Below are 14962 nucleotides of genomic sequence, written 5' to 3'. Positions count from 1 at the left end.
TTGCTGTGGACCGAGTGACTCATCCGTACCCCCACCCAACATTAGCTGGCTGGCTGCAGTTGAATAAAAGCAAATTTAAATCTGGTCTTATTTATAATGAGAGTATGAAGTTGACTTGTTAACTTTATATTAATGTTATTTTCAACAATTTTGTATTCATTATGTTAGGAATATGTTGTAGTGTTCTCCTTTATTAATTTATAAGTGTATTGCAGTGTAAATTATTTTGTGTTGCAGTTCATGTTTTGTGTGAAAGGACCAGGTGCTCACAGCCACAGCCACTGCCAGGCTCCACCAATGACAATATATTTGCAGAATGGGATACCATAATATTTCTTTATGGTCTTTAAGAACAAACTAAAAATTTATTACCTTTTCCTGTAAAAATAGAGAAATTACAATTTTGATATGTTACTGTGAACAAAGACAGAAGACTTTTGACTTAATGAAACTGGGTCAGTTTTTATATACAATTGGCAATATCAGATGGGAAAATCAGCAGTCCCTTAATGGTGAGAAGCAGCAGCAGCAGCTGTAGTTGTGGAGTCTGGCAGTGGAGTGGAGAGAGTAATTTTACTTTCCCTGTTGACGATGTTCTGTAGTACCTAGACCAAACAGATACTGCTTCCTGTGTTGGTAAAGAGAACATAGAGGTTAATAATTCTGATACTGTCATCTTTGTCAATTTTGCTGAAGAAATCTTTGTCAAGTTCAGTTTTCTTACCAGTCTTTCATCACAAGAGTTAAAGAAAAAATCTTAGGTCACTCCTTCAACAAGACTTTTTGCCTCCAAATTTTTCTGCCTCATGTAATGCATCTAAAAATAATTTTTCTTGAACCACTTATACTTTTTAACTGTGGCTTTTATGACAACAACAACGCTACAAGTTGATGACTGATGTATGTATATGTGTGTATCACCTGCCACTTCCCTGGATACCTTGATCTCTGTTACTGGTCTGGCTGGTGCACTGGGCCGTCCCTAGACGTGCACGGTGGAGCACCAGCACAATGACGAGTGCACAGACCTGGTCGTGATGGAGAAGCGTATCCAGGTACCCCTCTTCTGTCTCCGTCTGTCTCACCTGTGCCGTCTCTCTGTCTGTATATCTCTCCCTCACTGTTGACTCTCCTCGAGTATTATTTTGGTTGAGTGCTTGTGTTGTTGCCTGCTGCATGTTTTGGTTTGTCCTGTAATTAAAACAACAGAATCAGCTTATACATCCCCTTCCTTACTCTTTTGTATACCTTGTCACCCTGGTCTATGGTAGTGGTGGCGTTCCCCAAGAGGCTGCTGCCCTGAGGTCTCTTAAGTGTGTGTCAACACCTTGCACACACACAACACGTACACACGTGCTACAACACATACATACACCATGTGCACACGTGTTCCTCTTCTGTAGCCATTATAGGGGGAAGGTACAGGTCTGTATCATCCTGTTGTAAGAATAATTGGTTTTCCACTGATCTACCCTCTTTGTTTAGGTTGGACTGGCATCCGGTAACTATTATGATATTTTTTCATTCAGAACATTGGAATTTAAAATGAAAGTTAACCATAAGTGATCTTGGTAAAGTTTGTGTAACCTATTGGGGTGTTCATACAGTTTTGCAAGAAAAGTATGGTAGATACAGGAAGAACAATTTGTTAAAAATAAGTTTTTAATTAGCATCAACATTTCCTACTTGGTTTGGGCAGTGTTTGGGGGTAGCAATTTCCTTATCCGAACAAGTCATGGACACCAGTCGTGGCTATCAACACTTGTTAAGGTAGATATTTTATCACCTATTTGCCTTTTCTTACACAGCTGACTGAGGGTGAAACATTACTCCTATCCTCAATTTTATTTAATGAGTATCCTTGCCTTAATCCTTCATTTATTTAATTAATTTCATCATGTAAGTTGTCACTTGTTTTTTGTTCTGCTTTGGCTGGGAGCCGGGACCCTCATGGTACTGTTGGAAGGTCCCTTAGCCTTTATACACTTCTGTCCCGTATGTTTTGTCTCGATCCTCTCATCCTCCTGTGTTGTAACATTGACTGAGGCATCCACAGCTTCCCTCTTTCTAAGAAGCTTCTCCAGTGTGAAACAAGAACATAGGTTGCCAGGTTGGTCTCTTGTCCAGACTTTGAAGATGGTGTATAAATCAAGAGAATTCTCAGCAAAGTTGCACAAGAATTCTGTTTTTTAATATGTGATTTATATATTTGTTGGGTGGGAGGAGGGCATGTAGGGACTGACTTATACTAAAAAGTAAATTTTCACAAGTAGGAACTTAACCTCATGTTGACACAACACCATACCACACGCTGAAGGAGGGGTTACACTCGGAGGCTGTCATGCGTGGTGATGAATGATTTTTTCAACTCTGCTACTAAGATTATTTTAGTTACTTGTTTTTTGTGTGTGATTGTTTTCAGACTTGCATTAAACCTTACTGGATTTTTAGCTCTATTATTTTGGTTTTAATTTAATGTAGTTGTAGTTTTATTTAATAATTTTGTAATTTATTTATAATTTTGTGTTTGAATTAGTGAGACTGATTTCCTTGGTTTACTTTTTCAGGTTTGATTACTTACTCTTGTGATTACTATTTACAGTTTTGTTGTGTATTGTTCCTATTTTTGTTTTGGGACATTTTGTTTTTTATTTGTAAAAGTTGCCAACAATATAAATATTCTATTTATGTTGTAACATTTTAACTAAGTTAGTTATTATTATTATTCTTTTATTTATTGATACTGTATGTAGTTTTAAGTTCAATTTCTTTTTATTTTTTATGCTTTAGTTTCATGGTTGATTTATTGGTAAATGTTACTGGTTTTTTTTTTTTTTTTTTTTTTTTTTTTTTTTTTTTTCATTTCTTTTGGTGTTTTCTCCCTTGTTTGGTTGGTTTCCATATGATTTGTAGTTTATGTTCCTTTTACTTTTTTAGATTGACATTTCCTCTGTGAATTAATATATTTTTTCTAGTACTATACATTTTATTTTACTATGTTGCTGCTGTTTAGCTCCAGTCCCTCCCTCTTACTTTCATAACATTTTAAAATTGTAGCTTTCCTTGGTTCTGACTCACTACCTGTTTATTTTTGAAGCATCAGTCTGTAAGTTCAGTTTTATTCACCGTTCCTTTCTTCAAAGGATACACCTGCCAGTCAGTGATCACCTGAAACATTCAATGTCATGGGTTACAGTGCCAACACACACAAGCCACTCATTGATGTTGTAATTCCTTTTGTCGTAGGCTGAAAGTTGACGGCAAATTGGGTCAGAAAAGTTTGAGTTATCTGTCGGATTGAAAAGTCTGATCCGTTTTCTTTGGTGTATTGCAAGACTTCCTGTAATTATGATTTTTTTTCTCTCAAAACTTTAGACTTCCTCGGTACATTAGTAAAAACAAAAGTAGTAGATATTGTTGCAGGAGATAAATTTAAAGACTTTTGTCTCTCCCCGTCTCTAATTCTGTGCTCACCATTTGAAAGCAACAGTGTGGGTCTAGCTTAGTGGTTCTGAGACTAAATAGTTACTTGAAGTGTTCTACAAAAGATTTTGGTCATAAATAACTGTCACTTCCATCTCTCTGTAGAGTAGAGGGAGTCTTTGCTTTCCACTCCTGATCAATATTAGACGTGTGGAGCATGTCTTGGGTAGTGTTGGCCGAGGGGATGACAGAGTAGAGTAGGAAGCATTTGTAACTCTGATGTAATTCTTCCGTAACTTCTGTAGCACAGTAATTAGAATGGTTTTGAATTTTAGTTAATGAATAGTGATCAAGATTTCTTAAAAGAGTGGTTTTAGTGAGTTAAATATTGTGATATTGATTGGTATGGTTTGTTTGTAATGTGTGGGTCATGTTTCTGAATGCTGGTTTTACTGGTGGCGGGTAGCTGTGTTTTGGGCAGTGGTGGTGGGTTAGAAGCACAGTGGTAATGGGTGAAGGTTTGATGGCTATTTTTCTTTTTAATTTTCTTCCCATGGCTTAACTAAAAATGAAGGTGAAATTTGTACCCAATACTTTTTTTTTATAGTTTTATTCATTAATTGAGCTGAGATTGTGAGTGACCATTTAAAGACTTGCTCTGGTGGTAGTGAGTCCCCTGCAGAGTGCAGACCCCTGTTAGTTTGAGTTTACTAACAATGTGTGATGGGAACCTTGGAGGGGATCTTTCTGGTTCAGTACCTTCAAAGATGGAAATAGGAAGGCCAGACACTTTTATTTTGCCCCCATAAATGAAGCTTTTATATATTTTGTTAGTTAGTTTGTTGATTCACAAGCACACAAATTGGTGTGGTGTGAGATGTGTGTTGGTGTGTCGTAACAACCTAACTGTGTGTGTGTGTGTGTGTGTGTGTGTGTGTGTGTGTGTGTGTGTGTGTGTGTGTGTGTTTCTAGAGGTGTGGGGGGGGTGTTTGTGCGTGTGTGTGTGTGTGTGTGTTTGTGTGCAGTCCTAGGCCACCATCACACCTACACTTTGTGCAAGTGCAAGAAGATGTCAAGGATGCATCACAAAAATTAAAGTCATGGGGAGAGCAGTGCACCGATTTGATGTCATGAATAGCTTTCCTGACTTGGAATATCTTCTTACATTGAGGCTTCCACTTGGGAGACTTAGCAGTTTGTTTATTTGTGTCTGCAGAAGTAATATTGTCAGTAGATGAGTTGTCTTGAGCACGAGAGTAAGGAGAAGAGTTGCCTCAACTTAGAGTGCCGTGGTGTGTTGTGAAAACTGCTGCCGTCAGGAGCGTCAGCTTGTTGGTGTACCGGCATGTGCAGTGACTCGGTCATTTTATGTACAGTTACAAGTGAGCAGTGTCATGATTATTTTGTTAGCAGTGTACTGCATCTGCTTCTTTCACAAGCTTGCTGATGGAAAGTTAATGTGATAAATAATTTATATTTTTCATATTCACACGTTGCCATAAAGTGAGATTTGATCAAGTGTGGTCCACCCTGTAGGGGTAAGAGGCCACTGTACCCTTGCCACAGTGCTGGTTAATGAAGCCAAGCTCTTATCCAGTGGTTCCTTGATTGGTGTTGACTAATTCTGAAGGTTAGATAATGACATTTTTAGTTATTGTAAAAAGTAATCCATTATAAAAAGAGAGGGTTTGCTTGTTATTCTAGTGCAGGAGTAAGGTTCAGTACTAGGTTGGCGTGTTGTGGCAAGGAGCTAGGTGTGTGTGTGTGAGCTTACTGGATGCCTGCTGGTGGCCATGTGGCTCATTCTGCCTTGTCTTCCCTCCCTCCCTGGCAGTTCCCCATCGAGATGTCAATGCCGTGGATCCTGACCGACCACATCCTGCGGACCAAGGACGCCTCTATGATGGAGTAAGTACATCGCCTTCTTGGACTTTTGTTACCTCTTACCCATACTGATTATTAAGAGGTTACTACCCTGAGCTTCATATAAATGTTGGTGATGAAACAAGGTCATGATTATTTTACACTTCATTCTGTTAACACTAGTACCTCACATTTATTGAACCTGACTGTTAGAACTCTTTAGTTGCGACTCATTTCACTGTTGGAACTCTTCATATCTGATTTATATCCTCGCTCATGTCATAACTTGTGTAAGTCAGAACTGATGCTGGTATGTTTTATGTAGTTTTTTTTTTTTTTTTTTTTTTTTTTTTTTTTTTTTTTAAGGAACCAAGTCTCTCCAGTTCAACATTACTTTCTTGTATGTGCTCATGTGCAGCCTCTTGTCTTCCACAGGTGTGTGCTGTATCCACTAGACCTGTATAATGACAGTGCCTACTACGCCCTCACCCAGTTCCGCAAGCAGTTCCTCTACGATGAGATTGAGGCAGAGGTGAACTTGTGCTTTGACCAGTTTGTGTTCAAGTTGTCAGAACAAGTGTTTGCCTACTACAAACATCTGGCGGGCAGGTGGGTGTATTGACCTAATTGTATTGTACAGGAAATGAGCTATGGGTGTGGGGGGTCTCGTCTCTGGTTCTTGATCAATCATACTATGGTCACGGTGGTTACCCGAAGGTCACCCTAGCCCAGTGTCCCAGGTTAATGGGCTCTTACGCACCACAGGCTCAAGGGCTAATGTGTCAGAGATGAGCTTGGAGGCCATGTGCAGTTATTGCATATGCTCCCATTATATTTTTATATATAGTACCCATTAATCTAAAGCATGGCAATGATTTTTTTATTTTTTTCCCCAGCATCCTGTTGGACAAGCGCTTCCGCAGTGAATGTATCCAGAACAGTTTGAGAATCCACTACCCTCCAGCTAATAGGTAATGCAGCCCATTATATTTTCTCTTGTTACTGTTTTTATATGTAGCAGTGTTTTTCCTGTAGTTATGCAGGGCACTACGTATTCCTGTAACATTAGGAGGATGGAGTTGCCTTTGCTATGTCAGTTTTGCCATCTCATCGCCTTTTATTATCACCTTGATAGGTACGAAACTCTCTTGAAACAAAGGCACGTTCAGCTTCTGGGACGCAGCATCGACCTCAACAAGCTGATCTGCCAGCGCATCAACGCCTCCATGCACAAATCCCTGGAGGTGGCCATTGCCCGCTTTGAAGGGGCCGACATCACTTCAGTTGTGGTCAGTTGTGGCTGGGTGGCTCTTCTTGTGTTGTGTGTTCCCTTGTGAATGTGAAGGGGGGGTGGTGTGAGAGAACTTTGCCTTTGGTTGATTGAAAGCAATGAAATGCAAGAAAGAGCAACAATTAAAAAGATTAAGGCCATAAATGGAAGCATATATTCAGGGATGTATTCAGGGCTGTGACTGAGCTTGTGTGGTTGATAGCATGCATATTTTCTATCCATATATTTTTTTAAGATGTATAATACTGGTGAAGGAACTGTGGTTATGGTTGTGGTGCAAGGAATTCAGTAAAGAGGCTGACATGAACTCCACAACACCCCTCTTCCCTGCAGGAGCTGGAGGGGCTCATTGAGGTGAACAAGCTGACACACAAGCTGTTGTGTCAGCTGCTGGTGCTGGATGACTTTGACGCTCAGCTGCGCGAGGCCAACCACAACGTGCTGGCCCCCTATGGACGCACCACCCTGCACGTGTTCTGGGAGCTGAACTACGACTTCCTCCCCAACTACTGCTACAACGCTGCCACAGGAAGGTGAGTGCCAAGGAGGGACAGCCACAGAGAAAAGACACTGATAAGTAGACAATACTGTTGGAAATTTGGAATAATGGATAACTGGACCAGGAAATGCACCTGAAGATATGTTCTGCTGCATTATATTGTTATGCTTTAGTAGCAATAGTTGTAGTGGTAGTTGTTCTTGTGAAGTTTTTGAACAATAACTGTTCATTTTGAATAAAAATATATACCATATTTCCCGCCATATAAGATGCACTTTTTTTCAAAAAAGAACTTTTGGAAAATCACCCTGTGTCTAATACCCCGACGGTTAGGTTTTGGTAGGCCTAGGGGTTATTGTTACTGGTACAAAACCAACACCCTAAACACCTGTTTGACGCAATAGTTCCCAAATGTCACCAGAATGAAATATACGTATCGTATTTTGTGGCATATAATGCGCACTTTTTTCTCTCGGAAAATGTCAAAAAGTTTCCCCATCACAGTATACGCCGAAGGTACAAATTTTAATTGATTTAAATAATGAATAGTGTGATGCAATAGAAAAGGAAAGTGTGAATAAGGAGAAGAGAGGAGGAGGACATGTGAAGCGATAAAACCATACAGGCCACAAGAAGAAGATGCACCACACGTGGGAGCCGAGGCGCGGTGAGAAAACAAAACATAACACCGCCGGGGAGGACCAGTCACCAGTGTGCTGGGTACCTTGGCGGTGATGGTTAAAGTGGCTATTACACGGAAACAATTTTGGCGGAGCAGGGTGCTGCCTGACGTGACTGCTCGGCGACTGTGGGGCGGACTTGGGCTGATTAGTCTGGGGGTATTTCTGCTGTGCAGCGGCCAGGTCAGCTGACATTTTCCGTGATTCATGTTCGAAAGAATGGATATCCATGGATGACCAAAGTGTTTAATGTAAATGCATTTTTGTTTCTCATTGTAAGAATGACTATTGAAACATAGTATAATTGACAGAAATTAATCAACATCTATTTCTACTTGAAAGTAGGTATACGGTCCCTGAAAGTCAAAATGAAGACCAAGATTGCCCATCAAATGTAGCATCCCCGTATGATTAGTTTCCTCAGTAACTCGGCGAAAGTTACCGCCTGTACACTGCGAAGTGAGTGAATCTTCCAACCAACCCTTTTGTGTACCATTTCAAAGTCACAGCTGCTCGGGGTAAGAGCACTGTAATTCTTCATCCAACAATGGAACACTTTGAGCACAGAGAAGGGCACAAAGCAACATATGGTATCATAGTCATAATTGTAAGTAAGGTGGCCAAATGTAATACAGGTAACTCTTGATTTACGCAAGTATTGTGTCCTTGAAGAGGTCGCATAAATAAAAAACAATGTATATCGAACAAGAGGTAGGTTTCTATCGAAAAATAAATATTCACTTCATTCAGTGGAGAGAGAGAGAGAGAGAGAGAGAGAGAGAGAGAGAGAGAGAGAGAGAGAGAGAGAGAGAGAGAGAGAGAGCACTCAGTCTCGGCCTCACTCGTGTGAGGAAGAAATGAGGGACACCATGATCGACTGGCTAGTATTGGTACCGGTACCGAGCAGTTTGGTACCGGTACCATACTGTATAGCTGGTACCGGTACCTGCCCACCCCTATTGTTGAGTAGCGTGGCAGCGTGGGTACTGTATTGTTGTTCAAGTGGCGCGCGGGAAGAACTGAGCTCAGCTGTGTGGCCACGGCGTCCAGTTGCGTGAGACATCCATAAAATATCGCGTATAAGTGAAAAAACGTGTTAATTTAACATTTATTTCGATTTTGGACCCTGCGTTATTTAAAAAACGCATAAACCAAACACGCGTAAATCAAGAGTTACCTGTACTGCATATACATCTAAATATATCTTGCCAAATATAGGTGCATCTTATATGGTGGGAAATACGGTACACAAATAAGTCATCCCTTGGTTATTCTTGTGACTCATGTTTAGTGTGAACAAGGCACCATAAGTTGTTTGCTTCTTAATGACTCCTCAGTAATTATATAATGAGTCCTATACAAATGGCGCCTGCAGGTTTGTGAAGGCCGTGGTGACAACCTTTGCTCAGCCGGTGCAGCGAGACAAGCCCCCCAACGTGGCGCCCTACATGGTGTGGGGCAGCAAGGCCCTCAACGTTGCCTTCACTGCCATCTACAACCAGTATGCAGGCAAGTCATAGGCTGGTCAACAGTGTCATGTTTAGATAAGATAAATATTTACCCTTTTCTTGCCCTCAAGGCACTGAGACCTGACCTTCATTGCATAGATGTTGAGTGGGATCTCATTCCAGGTCTTAACAGCAGATAGTTCAAAGACTCGCTTTTTTCTACACCCTCAAAGCCAATTCGTATTTTTATAGTAGAAGTCTTTTATGAAATGTGGATTGTGGAGTTCTGAGAGTTATAGTGAGGCATGAAGGTACAGTGTTGCACGGTGGCTGAAGGATGTTGTGTTGGCAGGGTTCCTTGGTCCGCCACACCTGCGGTCCATTGTGCGAGTGCTGGGCTACCAGGGCATTGCTGTGGTCATGCAGGAGCTTCTGGAGATCATCAACTCCCTCATCCAGGGCAACATCCACCAGTTCACCAAGACGCTCCACCAGGCCATGCCCAAAGTCTGCAAGCTGCCCAGATATGACTACGGCTCACCAGGTGCCTTGTTCTGCGAAGGAGGGAGGGACAGGGGAAGGGATGGGGTGTGGTGGGAGGGTATCTTGGTGTCATTGTATTATATTTTCTGTGATCTGCAATACTCTGTAATGTGCAATATGTATTTATTTACTATTTTCTTTTAAGGCCAGAGCTAATAATTTTTTGGAGCTTCTGCAATATTAATGTTATTTGCAAGTAAAAGTGGAACCTATATATTTTATGTGTAAACATTAGTGCACTGTGATCATTACCTCTGTCGCTTCCTAATGAGCCTCAAGGTGTGCAGCTCACTAATCACTGGTTTTGTGGGTCACAGGTGTGCTGGGCTACTACCATGCTCAACTGAATGACATCGTGCAGTACCCTGATGCCCGGGCTGACCTCTTCCACCACTTCCGGGAGCTGGGCAATGCTCTGCTCTTCTGTCTGTTGATAGAGCAGTCCCTCACCCTGGAGGAAGTGTGCGACCTTCTACAGGCAGCTCCCTTCCAAAACATCTTGCCCCGGCCCTTCTGCAAAGGTGAGGCACAGTGGAAATACACGCCACAGACTCAGGCTGGGGAGGCACAGGGCAGCAGTAAAGTCATGTGACCAGTGTGATGGTTTTGCTGTTAAGCAGGTGGTGAACAGGTTTATCAATTAATTGATTTTCAAAATTCATAATATATTGAGAAATAGGAATCTAGCTCTAGCTCTTGTACAGTGACTTGAGAAGCAGATGTCAGAATGCAGATAGATGGATGTCAAAATTTCCACACAAGATTGTCATGCTAAATGTGGAGTTGAATAAAAAGATATGCACATGGTATTCTATGTTCATTGTAAATATTCATGTCTCTAATACTTCTTTTATGTTGAGAACTTTCCCTGAATTTATATTCGATATTATTTTCTTCCACCTTGTTTTCACAATCTAATGCAACACATGCACCTAACACCTACAGAGAACGAGAAGCCAGAGACCAAACAGAAGAGGCTGGAGGCAAAGTATGCGCCCCTGCAGATTGTGGCCAACATCGAAAGGCTCGGCACAGCCAAGGTGAGGATGGGAAGGCCTCAACAGCTCTTTTTGTGGTCATATATGTGTGTGTGTGTGTGTCTCGTTTACTCACAATCTGATTACATGCTAGACTCACGATTGCCAGCCAGTATCCTCCTGAAAAGAGATTTTTTGTAGCTCATCGAACTGATCAGTGGGTACAGTTGGGACCTCACACACCACACACTGCCACCCCTTTTGCTCAGGCAGGACAGTAACCTTACCCGTTACCAAAACACTTATAGCCTAAGCATTGCATGAACCTCAGTTTACCGAGTGACAGACCAGGACGTCATCCACTACACCACAGAGCAGTGTTGTATGTGTGATGTGGTGTGATGTTTTGTGGTGTGATGTTTTGTGGTGTGATGTGGTGTGGTGTGGTGTGTCACTGATATATTACTTTTTATCTCCTTTTTGTTTAATCCTACAAAGAAATTAAATTAGAAAATGAGCATAAGCCTAAAAGTAGCATCAATCTAATTTGCATTTGCAATTTTGTTTGGTTGGAGTAGACTTTCAATAGGGAAGAGCAGCTGAGTACATACCATTATATGTATATTTCTTTTTCCTTACAGCAAGCAATGATCGCTCGAGAAGGGGACTTGCTGACCCGAGAAAGGCTGTGTTGTGGACTCTCCATCTTTGAGGTGAGGAAAATGGGTTAGAGAAAAGAGTAAACTACAGTCGCTCCCAAAATATCCAGTAACTTTAACCCAACTTGCTGTACTAATGATACTCAAGAAGGTACACTTGATTCTAGGGGTTTAAACTCATTCAAACAAAATTCACAAAGTATGATGAGGCACTTGACATTATCACAAGAGTTGGTAATGCTGATAGAGGAGGGTGACCTTTTTTTTCCGCGGCAGGTCATTCTCACGAGGATCCAAACCTTCCTGGAGGACCCCATCTGGCACGGCTCTCCCCCAAGCAACGGTGTCATGAACGTGGACGAGTGCACAGAGTTCCACCGCCTCTGGTCTGCCCTACAGTTTGTTATGTGCATCCCTGTCGGCACCAACAACTATACTGTCGAGTGAGTTCTTGTGGTACTCAAAGCCATTGTGATATTTATTCTTAGTGTCTTGAAAGAAATTTGTAATGTTAGAAGTAATAGGTGCTTTAGGGAGTGTTATAAAAGGAAGAGGTGTGAGTATGAGGGTAAAGAAGGATGTAAGAACTGGTATTATCCTCCCAACTCCTCTATTATATGCATCAGATGTTATAAGTAATAGGTGCTTCGGGAGTGTTATAAAAGGAAGAGGTGTGAGTATGAGGGTAAAGAAGGATGCGAGGACTGGTATTATCCTCCCAACTCTTCTGTCATATTATGCATCAGATGATATAAATAACAGGTGCTTCGGGAGTGTTATAAAAGGAAGAGGTGTGAGAATGAGGGTAAAGAAAGGTACAAGAACTAGTATTATCCTCCCAACTCTTCTGTCCTATGCATTACAAACAGGAGTGTGAAATATATCATAGCAGTCACAATTACAGTGGAAATGAGCTTTATAAGATGTCATATGGTGTGTCAGGATGGGATGGAGAAGGCAAGGAAAGCACATGAGGTTAGGTATGGGTGTAACAGCAAAGTGAATCGATTGTGGACTGGTTGAATGGGCGAGGTGTGGTGCTCTGAGATGGTTCAGACATGTGATGGGAATTAATTAAGATGACGTTACGAAGAATGTATTAGGGCAGGATTGAGGGGGGGAGGGGGTGTCGGGGAGAGTCCACTAGCACAGTGGGTCAATAGAGTGGATGAGAAATGGAGAGTTGGTAGACAAGGGATTGAATGGGCTGAGAGGGAGTGGCAGAACAGGGAAAGGTGGAGACTTCTGCCATGGCCACCCCCTAAAGTGAACATGTCAGATATTTAGACTCTTAGATACATTGGTGGAAAGAGATGGAAAGATGGTACCAGTAACTTTGTGAAATTGTGTGCTTGCAGAGGTGTGTAAGTCAGTACATGGGAGAGAAAATAATGAGGCTTAGGAGGAAGGAGATAAAATGTCTCACTCCTTTCCTGTCCATTCATTACACTTTGAGGTCATCCTTTACACAGAATAACAGACAAAATTAATACAAAATAATGGCTGACAAATTTCTGGCCCTACACTAGCATGGATTTAAAATAAGCTTAATGTAGATAAAATACTAATGGCTGAACGTTGTTGCATGTTATAAAGGTCCATTGTGTGGTGTGTTTGCTTGCAGGCAGCTGTTTGGCGAGGGCCTCAACTGGGCCGGCTGTTGCATGATTGTGCTCTTGGGCCAGCAGAGGAGATTTGAGGCACTGGACTTCTGCTACCACATCCTGAGAGTCCAGAAGGTCGACGGCAAGGACGAGGTCATCAAGGGAATTGTGAGTTGTGGCCAGCAACTTTGTTTGTGTCCAGATGCATAAAAGGGTATTGAAGTTGTATCACGCTTGTGTGGTCAAACATGTTTATTCCTCTCACCTTTTCACTTCCCTCTCCCCCAGCAACTGAAGCGGATGGTCGACCGCATCCGAAGGTTCCAGGTGCTCAACTCGCAGATCTTTGCAGTCCTCAACAAGTACCTCAAGACCAGCGACCCAGACAACCTCCCGGTGGAGCACGTGCGTTGCTTCCAGCCGCCCATTCACCAGTCCCTCGCAAACCAGACCTACCAGCGGCCGGACCACCTGCGCTGAGACAACACCTCGCCCCCCTCCCAGTTGTCTCCTCCTCTTTCTCCTTCATCCTCCAGGTGCTGAGAAGGAGTGGCAGTGTGGGAGTGTTAGGTGTCACAGGGGCCACACTTTTATTTCTCATGTGCAATGCTGAACCCCTGCAGTGCCCCAGTTTTGGAGTGCATGGCTCTGAGGGGCTTTGTGGAGTATCTTGCCAGTGACCGGTGATGTGTTGTCCCGATGATCGACTGCAGGCTGGCACTGTGGGGTTCCTCATTGTGCCACGCATTCTTTGTCCTTGTGGCAAAATTGTAAACATCACTTCTTCATTTTTCTGTCCTCAATTTTTTTCACAGTTGGTTAGTGGAAAACAGGCAGTAGAAAATGGAGTGTTTGAACCTTTTGTTCACTACCAGGGGTGTTTTACTTATGGTACTACTTCATTGTCATGCCCCTCATTACTCTTGTATATACATTCTTTCTGTTCATGTTGAGTCGGAACATTGCCACAGCTAATAGTATGTGTTGCAGCCATAGTGGGTTGTTTCATACCATATCTGAGGTTGGTGCAGAAACTTGAAGAGCCACACTTGGGTGACACAAGAGTGGTAGACAGAGCTCAAAAGACATCTCACATGGTCCCAATCTTAAGTAACCAAATTGTGTTCTGGACAGTGCATCACACACCCAAGTAGATGACGAAGCCATACATGTGCAACTGTAGTGGTGAGGCAGGAGCATCTATAGAGTACATGTATGGTGCTGCAGGGCCTGGGAAACACTGAGGAGCTGTCTGTTAAATAAGGAACTGCTTTGGGAAGACCTAGGTAGCACAACGTTCCATTGTATGAAGTGAGCTTAGTATGCATGCTATGAGCTCAACACTCGTGACCTATAACATTATGCATGAAATCAATATAAAATGAGCCTTACGTAGTGTACAAAGTTATCAAGCTACAAACAGTATATACTCATACATAGGTGTGTGTAACGATGCCCGTGCAGTCTGATCAGGGCTTTGTATATAAAATGAGTGCGTTAGGCATGAATGGTGCTCATGAGTATTGTAAGGAGCCAACAACAACAAACAACTACTAAAAGGAGGTCAAAAGTCATCAGAAAAAACTTATACAACAAGAATCCTCACCAGAAATGGCTGTGTGCAATACCAGTTTAGTATTTCAGTACGTCATTAGGTTAGGTATTTTTTTGTTCCTCCTCATTCATCTTGTATTTTTTATTATGCCTTGCCTTAATAAATACTTAATTGATCCCCTTGGATATAGGAAACAAAGTGACCCAAGCAGCCATTAGGTCAGGTCACAGGTTGGTTGTTGTCTTTAGTCATCCCGGGAACATAGAGAAAACTTTGTGGAGAAGGATGTGTGTCGTTATATTTGCTCCCCGTCACTTCCAGTCACTTCCCGTCACTTCCTCGACCCATTATAAGTTAGCAGACTGCTGGTGAATGTCTACACAATATTGCCATTTTTATTAATAAATTGACTCAAATTCA

The 14962-nt window shown here is 42.0% G+C and overlaps 1 protein-coding gene across 9 annotated transcripts in view; it reads left to right on the top strand.

Annotated features, from left to right (window-relative positions):
• The window catches only part of LOC127007682 (cytoplasmic FMR1-interacting protein-like), a 36737-nt gene extending 21775 nt beyond the window's left edge, over positions 1–14962 (top strand). For 8 of the 9 annotated variants that reach the window (XM_050878894.1, XM_050878895.1, XM_050878899.1 and 5 more), the window contains 14 exons: positions 987–1055; positions 5258–5331; positions 5722–5895; positions 6183–6257; positions 6422–6575; positions 6911–7110; positions 9132–9265; positions 9557–9748; positions 10065–10268; positions 10693–10787; positions 11366–11437; positions 11660–11826; positions 13008–13155; positions 13276–14962. In XM_050878894.1, the coding sequence (XP_050734851.1) occupies positions 987–1055; positions 5258–5331; positions 5722–5895; positions 6183–6257; positions 6422–6575; positions 6911–7110; positions 9132–9265; positions 9557–9748; positions 10065–10268; positions 10693–10787; positions 11366–11437; positions 11660–11826; positions 13008–13155; positions 13276–13467 (1950 nt within the window). In that variant the 3' untranslated portion in view covers positions 13468–14962. The remainder of the gene's footprint in view (positions 1–986; positions 1056–5257; positions 5332–5721; positions 5896–6182; positions 6258–6421; positions 6576–6910; positions 7111–9131; positions 9266–9556; positions 9749–10064; positions 10269–10692; positions 10788–11365; positions 11438–11659; positions 11827–13007; positions 13156–13275) is intronic. The other variant, XM_050878900.1, reaches the window with a different exon arrangement.

This window comes from Eriocheir sinensis, chromosome 36 (assembly GCF_024679095.1).
Source record: "Eriocheir sinensis breed Jianghai 21 chromosome 36, ASM2467909v1, whole genome shotgun sequence".
Taxonomy (NCBI): Eukaryota; Metazoa; Arthropoda; class Malacostraca; order Decapoda; family Varunidae; genus Eriocheir; species Eriocheir sinensis.
Note: the sequence above shows the minus strand (reverse complement) of the source record. Positions and strands in the feature narration are given on the sequence as shown.